Raw genomic sequence first — 20,657 nt, 5'->3', positions numbered from 1 at the left:
TGAGAAGCATTATATAACTTTTCTGTTTAAGGAAAAAAGTCTGTCCTTAGTATTCAGCCTTTGTTGTATTTGATCTTTGTAAAATCTTTGACACTACTGACCATTAATTTCTTTAAACTGTCCTTTGTTTTTTGTTTTTTGTTTTTTTTTTCCTTCTCTGCTGTTTCTCTTTCTTTCTGAACACTTAGTTTCTGTTTTCTTTGTTTCTTTTTTTGGGGGGGCACACCTGTGGTATAAGGAAGTTTCCAGGTTAGGAGTCAAATCAAACCTGCAGCTTTCAGCCTATGCCATAGCGAGGGCATTGTTGGATCTGAGCCGTATCTGCGACCTATGCCTCAGCTTGCAGCAGTGCTGGATGCTTAACTCACTGAGTAAGGCCAGGGATGGAACCCACATCCTCACAGATATTATGTTGGGTTCTTAACCCTCTGAGTCGCTACCGGAAGTCCTAATTTTTTAGATTATAGTATAGTTGATTTACAGTGTTGTGACAATTTCTGCAGTACAGCAAAATATACACAAGCACACATTCCTTTTCTTAAATTCCATTATGGTCTATTCCAAGAGACTGAATATAGTTCCTTATGCTATACAGTAGGACCTCAATGCTTATCCATTCTAAATTTACATCCACTAACTCCAAACTCCTAGACCATCCAACCCCCCACCCCCTCCCCCTTGGCAACCACAAATTTGTTCTCGATGTCTGTGAGTCTATCTTGTAGATAGGTTCATATGTGCCATATTTTAGATTCCACATATAAGTGATATCATATGCTATTTGTCTTTCTCTTTTTTACTGACTTATGAGAATCTCTGGTTGCATCCATGTTGCTTCAAATGGCATTATTTCATTCTTTTATGGCTGAGTAGTAGTCCGTTGTATAAGTACTACATCTTTTTTTGTTTTGAAATTTTTTTATTATAGTTGATTTACAATGCTCTGTCAGTTTCTGCTGTATAGCAAAGTAACCCAGTTATACATATACATATATATATATATATACATACTCTTTTTTTCACATTATCCTCCATCATGTTTCATCACAAGTGATCAGATATAGTTCCTTGGGCTATACAGCAGAAGCTCATTGTTTATCTATCCAAATGCAATTGTTTGCATCTACTAACCCCAAACTCCCAGTCCATCCCACTCCCTCCCTCCTGCCCCTTGGCAACCACAAGTCTGTTCTCCATGTCCATGAGTTTGTTTCTTTTCTGTAGATAGGTTCGTTTGTGCCATATGTTAGATTCCAAATATAAGTGATGTCATAGGGTATTTGTCTTTCTCTGACTTACTTCACTTAATATGAGAGTCTCTAGTTCCATCGATGTTGCTGCAAATAGTATTCTGTTCTTTTTTATGACTGGGTGGTATTCCATTATGTATATATACCACATCTTCTTAATCCATTCATCTGTCGATGGGCATTTAGGTTGTTCCCATGTTTTGGCTATTGTGAATGGTAATGCCGTGAACATGCCTGTGCATATATCTTTTTAAATTGTAGTTTTCTCCAGATATATGCCCAGCAGTGGGATTGCTGGATCATATGATAGCTCTGCATTTAGTTTTCTGAGGTACCTCCATACTGTTTTCCACATGGTTATACCACTTTACATTCCCACCAACAGTGTAGGCGGCTTCCCTTTTCTCCACACCCTCTCTAGCATTTGTTATTTGTAGACTTACTAATGATGGCCATTCTGACTGGTGTGAGGTGGTACCTCATTGTAGTTTTGATTTGCATTTCTCTAATAATTAGTGATGTTGTACATTTTTTCATGTGCTTGTTGGCCATCTGTATGTCTTTAGAGAAATGTCTATTTAGGTCTTCTGCCCATATTTCAATTGGTTTGTTTGTTTTCGGGTTGATGAGTTGTATAAGTTGTTTGTATATTTTGGAGATAAAGCTCTGTTGGTTGCATTGTTTGCAGCTATTTTCTCTCATCATGTGTGTTGTCTTTTTTCTTTTTCTTCTTTTTAATTATTTTTTTTGGGGTTTCCTTTGCTGTGCAAAAATTGTAAGTTTGATTAGGTCAAATTGGTTTATTTTTGTTTTTATTTCTGTGGCCTTGGGAGACTGACCTAAGAAAACCTTAGTATGATTGATGTCAGAGAATGTTTTGCATGTGTTTTCTTCTGGGAGTTTGATGGTATCTTGTCTTATGTTTAAGTCTTTAGGTCATTTTGAGTTTATTTTTGTGCATGATGTGAGGGTGTGTTCTAGTTTCATCACTTTACATGCAGCTATACAGTTTTACCAACACCACTTACTGAAGAGACTTTTTCCCCTTTTATATTCTTGCTTCCATTGTCAAAGACCGATTGACTGTAGGTATCTGGGTTTATTTCTGGGCTCTCTATTCTGTTCCATTGATCCATATGTCTCTTTTGTACCAGTACCACACTCTCTTGATTACTGTAGCTTTGTAATATTGTCTGAAGTCTGGGAGAGTTATGCCTCCTTCTTTATTTTTTTTTCCCCCCACTCAGTATTGCTTTGGTAATTCTAGGTCTTTTATGCTTCCATATAAATTTTTGGATTGTTTGGTCTAGTTTTGTGAAGTCATGGGTAATTTGATACAGATCGCATTAAATCTGTAGTTTGCTTTGGGTAGTATGGCCATTTAAACAATACTAACTCTTACAATCCAGGAGAATGTTATATCTTTCCATTTATTTGAATTGTCTTTAATTACCTTTATTGACTTCCTTGGTCAGGCTTATTCCTAGGTATTTATTTTTTTGATGCAGTTTTAAAAGGTTTTTTTTTTTTTTTTTGTCTTTTTTGTCTTTTGTTGTTGTTGTTGTTGTTGTTGTTGCTATTTCTTGGGCCGCTCCCGCGGCATATGGAGGTTCCCAGGCTAGGGGTTGAATCGGAGCTGTAGCCACCGGCCTACGCCAGAGCCACAGCAACGCTGGATCCGAGCCGCGTCTGCAACCTACACCACAGCTCACGGCAACGGATCATTAACCCACTGAGCAAGGGCAGGGACCGAACCCGCAACCTCATGGTTCCTAGTCGGATTCGTTAACCACTGCACCACGATGGGAACTCCAGGTTTTTTTTTTAATACTCCTTTTCTAATATTTCATTGTTATTATACAGAAATGCAACCAATTTCTGAATGTTAATCTTGTATCCTGCTACTTTTCTGAATTCATTGATCAGTTTGAGTAGTTTTCATGTGGAGTCCTTAGGGTTTTCTATGTATAGTATCATGTCATCTGCATATAGTGATAATTTTACCTTTTCTCTTCCAGTTTGAGTACCTGTTATTTCTTTCTCTTGTCTGATTGCTGAGGCTAGGACATCCAGTACTATGTTGAATAAAAGAGGTTAGAGTGAACACTTTATTCTTTCGTTGGTCTCATTTCTTTTATGTACACCCCCCCCCCACGCTATTGTGGTGTTTTCCTGATTGTGAACGCTATCATGCCTATTTTCCTTTTTTAATCGTAAAATTCCTTCCTAAGGCATCTGGTCTTTTTTTCATGGTTTGAAAATTAATACACAGATTAATGGTATGGTTCTTACCTCTCTTCTGAACTATAAAACTAATTCTGTTGGCTATTTCTATTTTGAGCCTGAACAAGCACTGCTGATTCTACATATGAAATCTACGTGTGAACATAGCCTGGGTTCTGTACATTAAAGTAAAATGAATTTTTTGTTCTTTTCTTTTTAGGGTCGCACCCCCAGTATGTGGAGGTTCCCAGGCTAGGGGTCCAGTCAGAGCTTCAGCTGCCAGCCTACACCACAGCAACACAGGATCTGAGCTGTGTCTGTGGCCTACTCTGCAGCTCATGGCAACACCGGATCCTTAACCCATTGAGCAAGGCCAGGGATCAAATCTACAACCTCATTGTTCCTGGCTAGATTAGTTTCCGCTGCACCATGATGGAAACTCCAAATTCTTTTTTTTTTTTTTTTTTTTTTTTTTAATTCCCTCTCCCCTAACCTTTTCCTCTGGCAGTCTCTGTTACTGTTAATTAAGTGTGGTAAGTTAGATGTGTGCTTGTTCCCTATGTAGGTAGTGAATTCCTTGAAGGCAGGAGTGCATTCATGTTCACCTTTAAACAAAGATTCCTGGTTGGCTACTTCATGAGAAGCTGAATTCCCTCTGTCAGTTAATCAAGAAACTTAAGAATTCTCTTTTAACTCCAGGTCTATCAAATCACCTATTTTCAGCTTGTCTCTAAGTTTTATATGTTACAGTGTCAATATTTACTGAATCTTTCTCTTCCTTGACATTATTAGTGCTACCGTTTTTGGTCTGGTTTTCATCCTGTCACTTGGGCTGTTAACGTACCATCTTACTAGCCTCTGTGGCTCTATTCTGTCTGTGGATGTTCTGGTAAATGAGCTTTCTGGGAAAATCGAAAAAGCCCTGATTTTGTATTATATGTCAATTTTCATAGGGTAAATACCCTCACCATGATCAGTTTTAAGATAACTGTATTGTGGAGTTCCCATCGTGGCACGGTGGTTAACGAATCCAACTTGGAACCATGAGGTTGCAGGTTTGATCCCTGGCCTTGCTCAGTGGGTTAAGGATCCAGCATTGCTGTGAGCTGTGCTATAGGCTGCAGACATGGCTTGGATCCTGAGTTGCTGTGGCCATTGGCTGCAGCTCCGATTCGACCCCTAGCCTGGGAACCTCCATATGCTGTGGGTGAGGCCATAGAAAAGGCAAAAAAAAAAAAAAAAAAAAAAAAAGATAACTGTATTGTGAGGTCAGCTAGCTCACACAATTCCTGAAAATTTAACAGTTGGCCCTCTGGAACCAATGTGAGCCAGCCCCAGGACACCACTGCAGGGCCAATCCGCTTTTAGTCATCTTCCATACTGCGGCCAGAATCCGCTCTACAACACAATGCTAACAGAGCTCTTTCTTGGCTTTGAAACCTTAAATGGGATATAGTCTGAACATTTTGGATGTTTTTGCCCCTTTTCAGACTACACCCCAGCCTTCCTTTGGAATCTCAAATCCTGTTATTTTTGACATTGTTCAGTACACATGCACACTGATCTAGACATACTGAAGTCAGTATTTCCCCTATTTCTCACAACATGCCATTGAATTTGCTGCCTTTAAACTTTCTGTCTTGAAATTGCTTTCTCCACATCTCTACCTGGCAGGATTCTTAATTCTGAGAACAGTCTGGCAAACTTGAAGGAAATGGGATTCTCAAAATTAAGGCCAGTTTCCATCCTTCACTCAACTCCACTTTGAGAATAGTCAGGAATGAGTCTTTGCTTTTAGCAGAATGAGACTTCCAGCTGATATATAGACTAGTTCATTCAACCAGTGTTGAGCACTTGCCACGTGTCAGACTCTGTGGATGTGGTAGTAAACAAAGTAAAGAACCTTGTTCTCATGGAGCATACATTATACTCAATATAGACAATTGATATTTTTTCATAAGTACTTTGTTGTGCTTATTAGTTTCATCATCTCTGTCAAGGCAGTCTTAAGCAGATCTACCATATAGTTAGGAGCTAGTCATTTATACCTACATTGACTTCACTTCTGTGTATCTATTTTTAACTCATAACTCTCTCCATTTTCCTTTCACAGATTTCTGGATTTTTATATGGAAAGATATCTTCTTAACATCTAGCATCACTTCTTTTTCTTCTTTCTCTTCAGGGTCTACTTTCAACAGTAATACCTATCATTTTGTAGTTTCCTACTTCTATTCAAATTGCACATTCACTTTATTATAACAGTATGTGTGCATTGATCTAGAGATACCAGAAACCATAAATACCAAATATAGTCAATTTTCCTGCTGTCATCGTCAGTGACCTTGTTTTCTTGAGTTAAAGGGTGTGGTTAGTAGTGATTTTTTTAATCTTGTACCTCATATTTTTCTTTTGATTCTCTGGCAAAAGCTAGCTTTTAACAGTATGCATAGTGGTCCAGAGTGTGGGTTCTGCAGCTAGACTCCCTGGATTCAAATCTCAGGGAGGTTGCACAAGTTGCGTGCCCTGACTGTGTCTGTCTCTTCATCTGCAGAAAGGGGAAGATGGTTGTTCCAACAGTGTTGTTTGAATATTGAATGACTGAGTATGTATAAAGTGCTTAGATCAGTGCCTGACACATAAGTTCTTAGTGAATGTCACCATTCTTCTGCTATTCCACCTGCCCCTTCCTTCTCATGTATAGTAGAAAGCATTTATAACAGTCCGTGGTGCATAGAAAGACCTCAAAATATGTTTCACTATGATTGTAATTGTCCTCTTGTTTAATACCTGTAGTTTAATGCACTGTAATTAATAAAGATTTTTTTCTTATTTTTTTCCCAGAATGTTATAGTGATTTTTTAAATGAAGACTTTGATGTAAAGACTTACACTTCTCAATCTATTCATCAAGCTGTAATTGCTGAACAACTAGCAAAACTTGCCCAGGGAATCAGTCAGCTGGATAAAGAACTACACCTACAGGTAATTCTAATCTTCTGGATTATACAGATTATTCAGGCCAGGGTGCTAATATATCACTTTAATAATCCTTTTGTTATTTAAATGCATACTTAGGTGAACAAATGCATATATTTCATGGTGTAGCATATTTTTCCAAGTATACTTTTTTTTTTTTTTTTTTGTCTTTTTGCTATTTCTTTGGGCCACTCCCGCGGCATATGGAGGTTCCCAGGCTAGGGGTTGAATTGGAGCTGTAGCCCCTGGCCTACACCAGAGCCACAGCAACGCAGGATCCGAGCCACCTCTGCAACCTACACCACAGCTCACGGCAACGCCGGATCCTTAACCCACTGAGCAAGGGCAGGGACCGAACCCACAACCTCATGGTTCCCAGTCGGATTCATTAACCACTGCGCCACGACGGGAACTACTTCCAAGTATACTTTTAAAGTTATCTGTAAACTACTTCTTCTTTAAAAATTTTATAAATATACTTGATTTACAATGTTCTGTAAATTTCTGCTTACACCAATCATACATATATACATTCTTTTTCTCATGTTGTTTTCCATCATGTTCTATCACAAGAGATTGGATATGGTTTCCTGTGCTAAATAGCTTGACATCATTGCTTATTCATTCTAAATGTAATAGTTTGCATCTACTAACCCCAAACTCCCAGTCCATCCCACTCCCTCCCTCCTGCCCCTTGGCAACCATAAGTCCGTTCTCCATGTCCATGAGTTTGTTTCTTTTCTGTAGATAGGTTCGTTTGTGCCATATATTAGATTCCAAATATAAGTGATGTCATAGGGTATTTGTCTTTCTCTGACTTACTTCACTTAATATGAGAGTCTCTAGTTCCATCGATGTTGCTGCAAATAGTATTCTGTTCTTTTTTATGACTGGGTGGTATTCCATTATGTATATATACCACATCTTCTTAATCCATTCATCTGTCGATGGGCATTTAGGTTGTTCCCATGTTTTGGCTATTGTGATAGTGCTGCATTGAACATACAGGTGCTTGTATCTTTTTGAATGGAAGTTTTGTCCCCATATATGCTGGGATTTGTCCAGTGGGATTGCTGGATCATATGGTAGCTCTATATTTAGTTTTCTGAGGTACCTCCATACTGTTTTCCACAGTGGTTGTACCACTTTACATTCCCACCAACAGTGTAAGCGGCTTCCCTTTTCTCCACACCCTCTCTAGCATTTGTTATTTGTAGACTTACTAATGATGGCCATTCTGACTGGTGTGAGGTGGTACCTCATTGTAGTTTTGATTTGCAATAATAATTAGTGATGTTGTACATTTTTTTCATGTGCTTGTTGGCCATCTGTATGTCTTTAGAGAAATGTCTGTTTAGGTCTTCTGCCCATATTTCAATTGGTGTTTTTTTTTTTTTTTTTGTCTTTTTGCCATTTCTTGGGCCGCTCCCGCGGCATATGGAGGTTCCCAAGCTAGGGGTCTAATCAGAACTGTAGCTGCCAGCCTATTCCAGAGACACAGCAACGCGGGATCCAAGCTGCGTCTGCAACCTACACCACAGGTCACAGCAACGCCAGATCATTAACCCACTGAGCAAGGGCAGGGATCGAACCCGCAACCTCATGGTTCCTAGTCGGATTCGTTAACCACTGCGCCACGACGGGAACTCCTCAATTGGTTTGTTTTCGGTTTGTTGAGTTGTATAAGTTGTTTTTATATTTTGGAGATAAAGCTCTGTTGGTTGCATTGTTTGCAGCTATTTTCTCTCATCATGTAGGTTGTCTTTTTTTCTTTGTTTTTCTTTTTAATTTTTTTTTTTTCGTGGTTTCCTTTGCTGTGCAAAAATTGTAAGTTTGATTAGGTCAAATTGGTTTATTTTTGTTTTTATTTCTGTGGCCTTGGGAGACTGACCTAAGAAAACCTTAGTATGATTGATGTCAGAGAATGTTTTGCATGTGTTTTCTTCTGGGAGTTTGATGGTATCTTGTCTTATGTTTAAGTCTTTAGGTCATTTTGAGTTTATTTTTGTGCATGATGTGAGGGTGTGTTCTAGTTTCATCATTTTACATGCAGCTGTTCAGTTTTCCTAGCACCACTTGCTGAAGAGACTATTTCTTTCTCATTTTATTTTCTTGCTTCCTTTGTCAAAGATTAATTGACAGTAGGTGTCTGAGATTATTTCTGTATTTTCTATTCTGTTCCATTGTTAAAAAGTGAATATACCCATCTCTCCTTTTAGTCATACTTTATTTTCATCATCTTAACTGATGTGGAGGACTATAGGTAGGCAAAAAAATAGGATGTCTTTGATAAAGATAGTAGAAAATGGAATTTTAGAAGCAGAACAATGTGAATAAGAAAACCTGAGGAGCTCCCGATGTCAGCTGAGCAGTAATGAACCTGACTAGTATCCATGAGGATTTGGATTCAATCCTTGCCCTTGCTCATTGGGTTAAGGATCCAGCATTACCATTAGCTGTGGTGTAGGCTGACAGCTGCTGCTTTGATTCGACCCCAAACCTGGGACCTTCCATATGCCGTACTTGTGACCCTAAAAGCAAAGAAAGACAAAGCAAAACCTGTTGTGCTTTCACTGCTGTGGCCTGGGTTCAATCCCAGGTCTGGGAACTGAGATAATACATAAAGCCACTGCACACCAAAGCAAACAAACAATCAAACAAACAAAAAACAAAAAAACATGAAAAACAAGAAGGAAGGAAAAACTGGGGTGTTCCTATTGGCAGTTCACATTTTATGAGCACAAAATGTAACATTTGATGAAATTATAGTAAGTTGGTAAATTCGTGGTGAATAGAAGGGTAGTTAGGAGGTGGGTCCTAGGCTCAGTTTTACTGTTACTTTTTTTTTTTTTTTTTTTTAAACTGTTGTACCCCTGGCATGTGGAACTTCCCTGACTGGGGATTGAACCTGTGCCACAGCAGTGACAGTGTCAGATCCCACTGAGCACTAGGGAAATCCGAGTCTTGCTTTCTCTAAAAAAATCTGTGTAATGGATTGGAGTGAATAATGGGGAAAAGGATATTTTAGTGTAAAATCTTGGAGATTCCTCCTGTTCTATAATTGTAAGGTTTTACAAGTTTGTTTTATGGTGTCCTTCCTAGTGTTACCTTTTTTTCTGAGCAGGCACTTAATAAATATTTAAATGAGAGAACAAATACATCAATAATTGATTTACTGGGAAACCTCGATCTGGTATAATATGAAATGTCTCCACTTAAATTTTTTTAAGTTTCTGAAATTTTATTCACTAATTATAATTGATGTTTTGGTTTTATCTTTTTTCATTTTATAATGGAAAAAATAAAAATCACTTAAATTTATGTTTTACTTTATCTACCAAACGAGCAGCTTAGGACTAGGATGATGTCTAAGATCAATTTAACTCCAAAATTCTGGTTTTATAGTTAATAGATCAATGTTTATTGAAAAACATTTATAAGACAGTTTTAATTGTCAGGCTTTGCATTAGGCTGTGAAGATAGAACAATGAACACATTTCCTGGCTCAAAGGATTCATAGACCAGTGGCAGATGCAGATAGAAATAATGGCAGGCAAGTAATACCTGTTTTAAATAGAATTGTACCAAGTTTTTATGGGAGCAGGGGAAAACACACTTAACTCTGCCTAGGTTTCTCAGGGGTAACTTTTTGCAAGAGCTACCTGAAATTCTGCCTTTTTGTGGTTGACATTTTCCTTATTCTTTGCATGTAATACCTTATCTGAAGGAATTGATAAAAACTTAAAATATATTTAGCATCTCCTAGAGGGGGCAAGTTATAGTTGTTTTGATGTGAGGTAGAGGAAATTTTTGAGTCCTAGTATGATAACTGAGCCTTTTCCAATTATTTTTCTGCAGAAGCAAAATTGGGATAGTGCTAATGAAACCCGTAAATAAAATATAATAAAAAAATTTAAAATATCTGATGAGAATACAATCATAGTAGGAGACCTTAATACGCCCCTCACATCAATGGACAGATCCTCTAGACAGAAAACCAATAAAGCAACAGAGATCCTAAAGGAAACAATAGAAAAGTTAGACTTAATTGATATCTTCAGGACACTACATCCAAAAAAAGCAGAATACACATTCTTTTCAAATGCTCATGGAACATTCTCAAGAATCGACCACATATTGGGACACAAAGCTAACCTCAGTAAATTTAGGAGCACAGAAATTATCTCAAGTATCTTCTCTGACCACAATGCCATGAAATTAGAAATCAACCATGGGAAAAGGAAAGAGAAAAAACCTACTACATGGAGACTGAACAACATGCTACTAAAAAACCAATGGGTCAATGAGGAAATCAAGAAGGAAATTAAAAACTACCTTGAAACAAATGATAATGAAGACACAACCTCTCAAAATCTATGGGATGCTGCGAAAGCAGTGCTCAGAGGGAAATTTATAGCAATCCAGGCCTTTCTCAAAAAAGAAGAAAGATCCCAAATTGACAACTTAACCCTCCACCTAAATGAATTAGAAAAAGAAGAACAAAAAAGTCCTAAAGTCAGCAGAAGGAAGGAAATTATAAAGATCAAAGAAGAAATCAATAAAATAGAGACTCAAAAAACAATAGAGAAAATTAATAAAACCAAGAGCTGGTTCTTTGAAAAGGTGAACAAAATTGACAAACCCCTGGCCAGACTCACTAAAAAGAGGAGAGAAAGAACCCAAATAACCAAAATTATAAATGAAAAAGGAGAAATCACAACAGATACAGCAGAAATACAAAAAACCATAAGAGAATACTATGAACAACTGTACAGCAACAAGTTTGACAATCTGGAAGAAATGGACAATTTTCTAGAATCTTACAGCCTGCCAAAACTGAATCAAGCAGAAACAGACCAACTGAACAGACCGATCACTAGAAATGAAATTGAAGAGGTCATAAAATCACTCCCTAAACATAAAAGTCCAGGACCAGATGGCTTCACAGGTGAATTCTATCAAACATATAAAGAGGAATTGGTGCCCATCCTCCTTAAACTCTTTCAAAAGGTTGAAGAAGAAGGAATACTCCCAAAGACATTCTATGATGCCACCATCACCCTAATTCCAAAACCAGAGATACCACCAAAAAAGAAAATGATCGCCCAATATCATTAATGAATATAGATGCAAAAATTCTCAACAAAATCTTAGCCAACCGAATTCAACAACATATCAAAAAAATTACACACCATGACCAGGTTGGGTTCATCCCAGGTTCACAAGGATGGTTCAACATATGCAAATCAATCAGCATCATATACCACATTAACAAAAAAAAAAGTCAAAAATGATATGATCATCTCAATAGACGCAGAAAAAGCATTTGACAAAGTCCAACATCCATTCATGATCAAGACCCTCGCCAAAGTGGGTATAGAGGGAACATTCCTGAACATAATCAAAGCCATTTATGATAAACCCACAGCAAATATAATACTCAATGGGGAAAAACTGAAAGCCTTCTCACTCAAATCTGGAACAAGACAGGGATGCCCAGTCTCACCACTGCTCTTCAACATAGTTTTGGAAGTCCTAGCCACAGCAATTAGACAAACAAGAAATAAAAGGCATCCATATAGGAAGAGAAGAGATCAAACTGTCACTGTATGCAGATGACATGATACTATACCTAGAAAACCCGAAGGACTCAACCCCAAAACTCCTTGAACTGATTAATAAATTCAGCAAAGTAGCAGGATATAAGATTAACATTCAGAAGTCAGTTGCATTTCTGTATACCAGCAATGAAATATTAGAAAAGGAATACAAAAATACAATACCTTTTAAAATTGCACCTCACAAAATCAAATACCTCGGAATACACCTGACCAAGGAGGTAAAGGACCTATATGCCGAGAACTATAAAACTTTAATCAAAGAAATCAAAGAAGATGTAAAGAAATGGAAAGATATTCCATGTTCCTGGATTGGGAAAATCAATGTTGTAAAAATGGCCATACTACCCAAAGCAATCTACAGATTCAATGCAATCCCTATCAAATTACCCATGACATTTTTCACAGAACTAGAACAAACAATCCAAACATTTATATGGAACCACAAAAGACCCAGAGTTGCCAAAGCAATCCTGAGAAACAAAAACCAAGCAGGAGGCATAACTCTCCCAGACTTCAAGAAATACTACAAAGCCACAGTCATCAAAACAGTGTGGTACTGGTATCAAAACAGACAGACCAATGGAACAGAAAAGAGAATCCAGAAATAAACCCTGACACCTATGGTCAATTAATCTTTGACAAGGGAGGCAAGAACATAAAATGGGAAAAAGAAAGTCTATTCAGCAAGCATTGCTGGGAAACCTGGGCAGCTGCATGCAAAGCAATGAAACTAGAACACACCCTCACACCATGCACAAAAATAAACTCCAAATGGCTGAAAGACTTAAATATACGACAGGACACCATCAAACTCCTAGAAGAAAACATAGGCAAAACACTCTCTGACATCAATATCATGAATGTTTTCTCAGGTCAGTCTCTCAAAGCAATAGAAATTAGAGCAAAAATAAACCCATGGGACCTCATCAAACTGAAAAGCTTTTGCACAGCAAAGGAAACCCAAAAGAAAACAAAAAGACAACTTACAGAATGGGAGAAAATAGTTTCAAACAATGCAACTGACAAGGGCTTAATCTCTAGATTATATAAGCAACTTACACAACCCAACAGCAAAAAAGCCAATCAGTCAATGGAAAAATGGGCAAAAGACCTGAATAGACCTTTCTCCAAAGAAGATATACAGATGGCCAACAAACACATGAAAAAATGCTCAACATCGGTGAGTATAAGAGAAATGCAAATCAAAACTACCATGAGATACCACCTCACACCAGTCAGAATGGCCATCATTAATAAGTCCACAAATAACAAGTGCTGGAGGGGCTGTGGAGAAAAGGGAACCCTCCTGCACTGTTGGTGGGAATGTAAACTGCTACAGCCACTACGGAGAACAGTTTGGAGATACCTTAGAAATCTATACACAGAACTTCCATATGACCCCACAATCCCACTCTTGGGCATATATCTGGACAAAACTTTCCTTAAAAAAGACACATGCACCCGCATGTTCATTGCAGAACTATTCACAATAGCTGGAACAGGGAAACAACCCAAATGTCCATCGACAGATGATTGGATTCGGAAGAAGTGGTATATATACATAATGGAATACTCCTCAGCCATAAAAAAGAATGATGTGATGCCATTTGCAGCAACATGGATGGAACTAGAGAATCTCATCCTGAGTGAAATGAGCCAGAAAGACAAAGACAAATACCATATGATATCACTTATAACTGGAATCTAATATCCAGCACAAATGAACATCTCCTCAGAAAAGAAAATCATGGACTTGGAGAAGAGACTTGTGGCTGCCTGATGGGAGGGGGAGGGAGTGGGAGGGATCGGGAGCTTGGGCTTATCAGACACATCTCGGAATAGAATTACAAGGAGATCCTGCTGAATAGCATTGAGAACTTTGTCTAGATACTCATGTTGCAACAGAACAAAGGGTGGGGAAAAAATGTATACATGTAAGGATAACTTGATCCCCTTGCTGTACAGTGGGAAAATTAAAAAAAAAATATCACTGAGATGGTTAAAATTACAAAAAGTATACTGAGGTATGTATTAGGGCTTTAGTACAAGGAGCAGAAACCACTCTAGGTATTTAAAGCAGGGAGATATTTAATACAGAGCATTGGGTGGACATGGTTGAAAGATCTACTGTAAATCCAATACCGAGGCCTGAAATCTCCTGCTCTTACCTCTCATAACACTGAAAGTTCAGCTTCTAGATACTTGGTAACACAACTCTGGAATGATCATTATGGCTTTCTCAACTGTCTTCAGTTCCTCAGGTCTCAGGATCTTGCTTACTAGCTGAAACAGTAATGGGAAGATAGCCTTCCTGTTTTTTCTGTCTTCTAAATCTCTTGGAAATTCATTCAGTTGACTGCAGAGGAATCTGGGAACGTGTAGTTGTTTTTTTAGGTTTTTCAACCTTTCCAAAGTAGCATAAGGGACGAAGAGAGAATTAAGGAAAATTCATTTTGTTAGGAGGGATGTATTAACGACCATATCAGTGGATTGGGGAAAATTCAAACATCTTCTTGATAAGGGACATAGGAGACCAAAAATAATATTTATTTTAGATGGATGTGATAGAGGAGCTTGATTGAATGATAGTGATATCTGAAACAGGACAAAGTAGAGGATGTAGGGGTTCCAGTGAATGAATCTTTGCTGATTAGGAGCTTCTGTTTACAGACTAGACATGAAACTTCTTATTGTAATAAAGGGAACAGAATAATAAGGATTCCTGCATTATTCTAAAGCTTTGCATGATTTCTTGATGTTTCTAGGAATCTCTTGCATGTGGCTTTTAATGCTTATGTTTTTTGATATAATTCTTCACACTTCCCTCATTTTCTTAAAAATAGCAATCTTCTGCAGGGAAGACAGTTTGCTGTGACAGTGGGAACCTAGAAGCAGGGAGATGTTCAGGGATAGTTGGGCGTTGATTCTGTTATCTTTACAAATTAGAATGTATTCTTGATGATGCTAAATTAAGTTCAAGAACTAGCACTATTTGCAATAGCCAAGACATGGAAACAACCTAAATGTCCATCGACAGAGGAGTGGATCAAGAAGATGTGGTACATATACACAATGGAGTATTACTCAGCCATTAAAAGGAACAAAATACCAGCATATTTAGCAACATGGATGGACCTAGAAATTATCATGCTAAGTGAAGTCAGCCATACAATGAGACACCAACATCAAATGCTTTCACTGACATGTGGAATCTGAAAAAAGGACAGACTGAACATCTCTGCAGAACAGATGCTGACTCACAGATATTGAAAAACTTATGTTCTCTGGAGGAGACAGTTTGGGGGGTGGGGGGATGTGCTTGGGTTGTGGGATGGAAATCCTGTGAAATTGGATTGTTATGATCATTATACAACTACAGATGTGATAAATTCATTTGAGTAATGAAGAAAAAAACTAGAAAAACCTGATGTTTGAAAACATCCTTTGAAGGGAATTAGCATGGCAAGAATTAGCTGTTATTTTGTTTTTCAGTTTTGGTACACCTACACCTGCACATCCCACTAGGAAATCAAGAAGCTAGTGAAAACACTTCTTTGGCTGTATGTCAATCTCTAAGCGTGTTTGTGTTCCTGTCGATTGTTCATCTCAAACACACCTTTATAATTTACATCTTTCTTTTTTGTTATTAGCATTTTCCTCCTTTGCATATAGGGAGAGACCTTCAATTCTACAAAAGAAAAATACCTAATACTTGGAATGCTTATTATTCATTCTTGATTTTCAGGTCGTTGCAAGACATGAAGATTTATTGGCACAAGCAACTGGGATTGAGTCTTTAGAAGGTATATTTCCATTAACTGTCATATAGAGCTAGTTCAGGGCTTGGAAACTTGACGTGAAGGATCAGAAAGTAAATATTTTAGACTTTGCAAGCCATGCTGTCTTGGTTGCAACTACTAAGCTTTACAGAGTGAAAGCAGCCGGGTGCTATGTAAATGAACGTGTATGGCTGTGTTCCAACAAAACTTTAATAATTAAACTGCTGACCCCTGAGCTAAACTATCTGGGTTTAAATCCTTGCTTTGCCACTTACTACATGTGCGACTTTGGACAAGTTATTTAACCTTTCAGTGACTGAGTTTTATTTATAAAGAGGTATAGTAATATGTACTAACATTGCATTATTTTGAGGATTAAATGCTTAGAACAGTTCCCGGCACATAGTTAGTACTTCTGTAACTTTTAATGAATGAAAACAATAGTGAACACCACCAAAATAGTGGAAATAGGCTTGAATTCTTTCCTTATGTTTACTTTGATTTTTTTGAAGAGTTTCAAAGAAAGCCATAGTAGAATAACAATACAATGGATTTTTATTATGAACCCTCTTATTTTTCTTTGACTACATCTTATGAATTTTTCATTTGCTCTTTAATGAAGTGAACTACATTTCATAAACATGAAATGTTAATATTGTATTTTTTATTTTCACTTGTGTTGCGATCGCTGTTATTAGTCATTGCACATCAAAAGAGAGCTAAGTGATTTTTTTCCCTTTGTTGACCAAATTCTCAAAGGGAAAGGATATTGCTTTCTGTGATGCAGTGTTCTTTAATGCTTCCCCCAGTGTGTCTTATGCATACTCAAAGGTATTATTCTCACTAAACACACTGTTTGTAAAGCATCCTGATTAAGAACACAGTATTTCAGAAATGATAGTTTGGCTATTATTTGAATATTTAGGATAGATAGATATCAGATTATGTTTGTGGGATAATTAAGAGGCTCTAAATACTGACTTCCTATTGGAAATTGATTTTTTTAATCTCATGATATTTTTAAATGTTTCTGGAAACAAGGAAACCATACTTTGTGGGTTTTTTTTTTTTTTTTTGAACTATAGTTGATTTATAGTGTTCTGTTAATTTCTGCCATAGTGCGCAGTGACTTGGAAGCCAAGAGAAAAAAATGTTTTAGGGAGGAAGGGAGTCATGAGGGAATTCCCTCGTGGCATAGTTGGTTAAGGATCCAGTATTGTTGCTGCTGTGGCTCAGGTCACAGGCTTTGATCCCTGCTTAGGAACTTCCACATGCCACAGGTACAGCCAAAAAAAATTAAGTCTTTTATTTTTAAAAAAATGTATCATGGATTTCTAAGAGTTCTAACAACATGAAGACAGAACTGACAATAGAATTTGGCACCTTGGAGGTTTCTGGTGACTTTGACAAGATGTGTATTGGTTGAGTATGTGTGAAAGCTATTGAGAGTGGGTTGTGGAAAGAATAAGATGTAAGGGAGTGATGATCACAAGTAAAGGGAGTTCATTCTTCAAGTTTTAAGGTCAGTGAACCATAAAACCAGCAGAAAAATGGAAATCCTTGGGTCCAGAAAGGATTCTCTTGGACTGAGCCATATTAAAACATATTTGTATGTGGATAGGAACGTTAATTAATTCTAATATTTCTTCATCAAATATGTAACAATATCTACACTTAAATTGACTTAAATGTTATGTTTCAGAACTATAGCTCTGGCAGTTGGATATAGAAACTGAATTTTAAAAGAATGGAGCTCAAAAGAAGTATCTATAATACTGGAAAACCTATTGAGGGAAATAAAATAGTAAAGTTTAAGATCTATCTTCCTGAAAATAATTTTACAGTTTGGCAAATAGTTCTTCATCATGTTATGCGATTAGTAAGGGCAATAATATACTTGTTGTCCATTATTTATTTCTGGGTTTAGAGTATACCAGGCAGAGAGTACGTCATTTCCACATTGTTCAGGGTTTTGTAGACCAGGCAGTGGACATAGGAGCGAAGGGGAAACTTTGGAAGGGTTTTAGCAAATGGGTTGTAGGATATAATTTGCACTTCCAAAGATCACTCAGGCTTCTTTGTTTGTGATTGTAGTACAATGCATATTAACATGAAATTTACATTTTGAACTATATAATTCAGTGGGTTTAACTACATTTGCAGTGTTGTTCGACCATCTCTATCCAGTTCCAGAACTTTTTCATCACCCCAGATGGAAATTTTACACCCATTAAGCAATCATTCCCCATTCCTTGTCAGACTTCCTTAGTGGAGCAAGGATTGGAGGGGTAATACCAGTTAGAGGCTTTTACAGTGGTCTAGGTTAAAGAGATTGGCTGCTTGAATTGTGATGATGGCAGAAAAAAAAATTGAAAACTTTCTTTTTTTCTTTTTGTTTTTTTTAAACCCAGTTTTGATCATTTATAAATTTGTCAAGTAATATAAGCTGTTATGCTTTTGTAGGTGTTCTTCAAATGATGCAGACAAGAATTGGAGCTTTACAGGGAGCTGTTGATAGGTACTGTTATTCATTTTGTAAGTAAATGAAATGGAAAGATTTTTATACATTAATATTTTAGAGATAATTTTGTCACTTCTCTCTTTGTTTTTCCTTTAGGATGAAAGCAAAAATTGTTGAGCCATACAATAAAATAGTAGCCCGTACTGCTCAACTAGCAAGACTTCAGGTATGTTCTCATTTGTCACTTCTTTATACTTTTTGATTAATTTTGTTTTTATAAGTGGAAAGATTTCAAAAGAATGAAAATTCTGAGGCAGTAGGAATATGAGAGAAAAGGAAAAATACTAAAGAGCTTTAAAAGAAGATATCCAGTTTAAAAAATAAAAACAAACTACTATTCAAGTGAATTATTTTCGCTCTTATTGTTGGAGTGTATAATCATTTTACTAACTTTTTAGAATTCAGAATTATTTAATAGAGAACACAAAGTAACCTAATGTTTATTCTTACAGTTTGTTATGATCAAGTGTAAGGAACCCAAAACTCTGGCTTATTCCAATAGTAGTACTTATGGTTATTCAGGAAATTCACTTTTTGACTAAAATTTAGTAATTTTCTAGCTTTATGGAAGAGATACACAAAACATTTAAAATTTTATTTTCCACATAGTTTTCACGATTATTCAAAGACTATTTGCCTGTATTTAGATATGTAGATTGTTTCATACTTTGTACAGTGTAGGTACTATTGCTGTGATTAATTTTATACTTACAGTATTTTTCCCTCTTTGGATTATTTTCCTAAGAAATCTGGGAAATTTGCACTCTGTTTTACAAAGCAAAGTAAAAGTTTCTTTTGTTTTCCTCCCTCCCTTTTTACATTTTATTAATGTAATCTGAGGGCCTGATACTTTCCTGTCTTTTTTGTTTTTTTCTTCTTGTGTGTCTTTTATTAGTAGCACCTTTCCCTTCCCCCTTGGGGAATCTTATTTACCATTGTTCTATGTCCTTTTCCTATTGGTTCCCTTATTTCCTGTTGTTTTTGTCTCCAATTGTACTATTTTATCCAGGCCCACTCCCCTGTTTTACCTTTGATAATTTGGTCTTTAATATTCAATGTCTGCTGTATGCCAGAGCTTTGGGAATCCCAGGTCATTTTGGTGTCTTTCCTCAGTTCACTAAATATCACCAAACCTTACTCTGCTCCAGACCATGCCTAAGCCTCTGACTGGAGGCATCATTACGACTGTGACATCTTCTATCAAGTAGCTAAGAGTAGGGGAGACAGGCTGATGATTACAAGGTATTGCAATAAAGTCTATAAACTGTCGTAATTAACACTAAAGAATGTTTACTATATGCTCAGTGCTTTACCTTCATTATCTTTTTCCTTATAGTAATCCTAAGAGATTGTTTTATAGATGGAAACATTGAAAGTTTTCCGTCAAATTACTTTTAACCTATTTTTGTCTGATTTTATTTTATTTTTTTTGTCTTTTTGCCATTTCTTGGGCTGCTTCCACGGCATATGGAGGTTCCCAGGCTAGGGGTCAAATCGGAGCTTTAGTTGCTGGCCTACACCACAGCCACAGCCACACAGGATCTGAGCCGCGTCTGCAACCTACATCACAGCTCACGGCAACGCCGGATCCTTAATCCACTGAGCAAGTCCAGGAATCGAACCCGCAACCTCATGGTTCCTAGTCAGATTCATTAACCACTGAGCCCTGATGGGAACTCCCTGTTTTTGTCTGATTTTAAAGTTTGTTTCTCATAAGCAGCATTTATATGTTGGGTCTTGCTTTTTTAACCAGTCTTTAAAAATCTGCTTTTTAATTGAGATGCTTAGACCGTTTATATTTAATGTGATTATTGACATGGTTGTGTTTAAGTCTTTCATTTTCTTACCTGTTTTCTATTTGTCCTGTTTGTTCTTTGCTCCTTGTTTCTTCTTTTTCTGCCTTGTTTGGTGTTAATTGAGTTTTTTTGTGATTGCATTTATTTCCTTTGTTGGTTTATTAGCTCTAACTCTTGCTTTTTTAATTTTACCGATTGCTCTAGGATATATTGTATACATTTTAACTGCTCAGTGTACCTTCTAGTGATATAGCATTTCACGTATAGTATATAGACGTTATAATAGTATACTTTCATTTCTTCCCTCCCCACTTTTGTGCCATTATTATACATTTTACTTTTACATTGTTATAAACCCACAATAGATTGTTATTGTTTTTCCTTCAACAGTCATTTTTTAAAGAGATTTTAAAAGATAATTTACCTCTGCAGTTGCCATGCTTTTCTTTCCTTTGATTAGACCCATATCTCTAGGTGGAATCATTTTGC

At 36.9% G+C, this 20,657-nt stretch overlaps 1 protein-coding gene across 2 annotated transcripts in view; it reads left to right on the top strand.

Moving 5' to 3' along the window:
* COG5 (component of oligomeric golgi complex 5) overlaps positions 1–20,657 on the top strand; it is a 280,119-nt gene that overhangs the window by 2,122 nt on the left and 257,340 nt on the right. Inside the window, exons 2-5 of one of the 2 annotated variants that reach the window (XM_021102595.1) lie at positions 6,318–6,457; positions 15,818–15,875; positions 18,315–18,369; positions 18,469–18,538. In XM_021102595.1, coding sequence (XP_020958254.1) covers positions 6,318–6,457; positions 15,818–15,875; positions 18,315–18,369; positions 18,469–18,538 — 323 coding nt within the window. Of the gene's footprint in view, positions 1–6,317; positions 6,458–15,814; positions 15,876–18,314; positions 18,387–18,468; positions 18,539–20,657 lie in introns of those variants that run through there. The other variant, XM_021102596.1, reaches the window with a different exon arrangement.

This window comes from Sus scrofa, chromosome 9, assembly GCF_000003025.6.
Source record: "Sus scrofa isolate TJ Tabasco breed Duroc chromosome 9, Sscrofa11.1, whole genome shotgun sequence".
Taxonomy (NCBI): domain Eukaryota; kingdom Metazoa; phylum Chordata; class Mammalia; order Artiodactyla; family Suidae; genus Sus; species Sus scrofa.
This window is presented reverse-complemented; position numbering and strand designations above follow the sequence as displayed.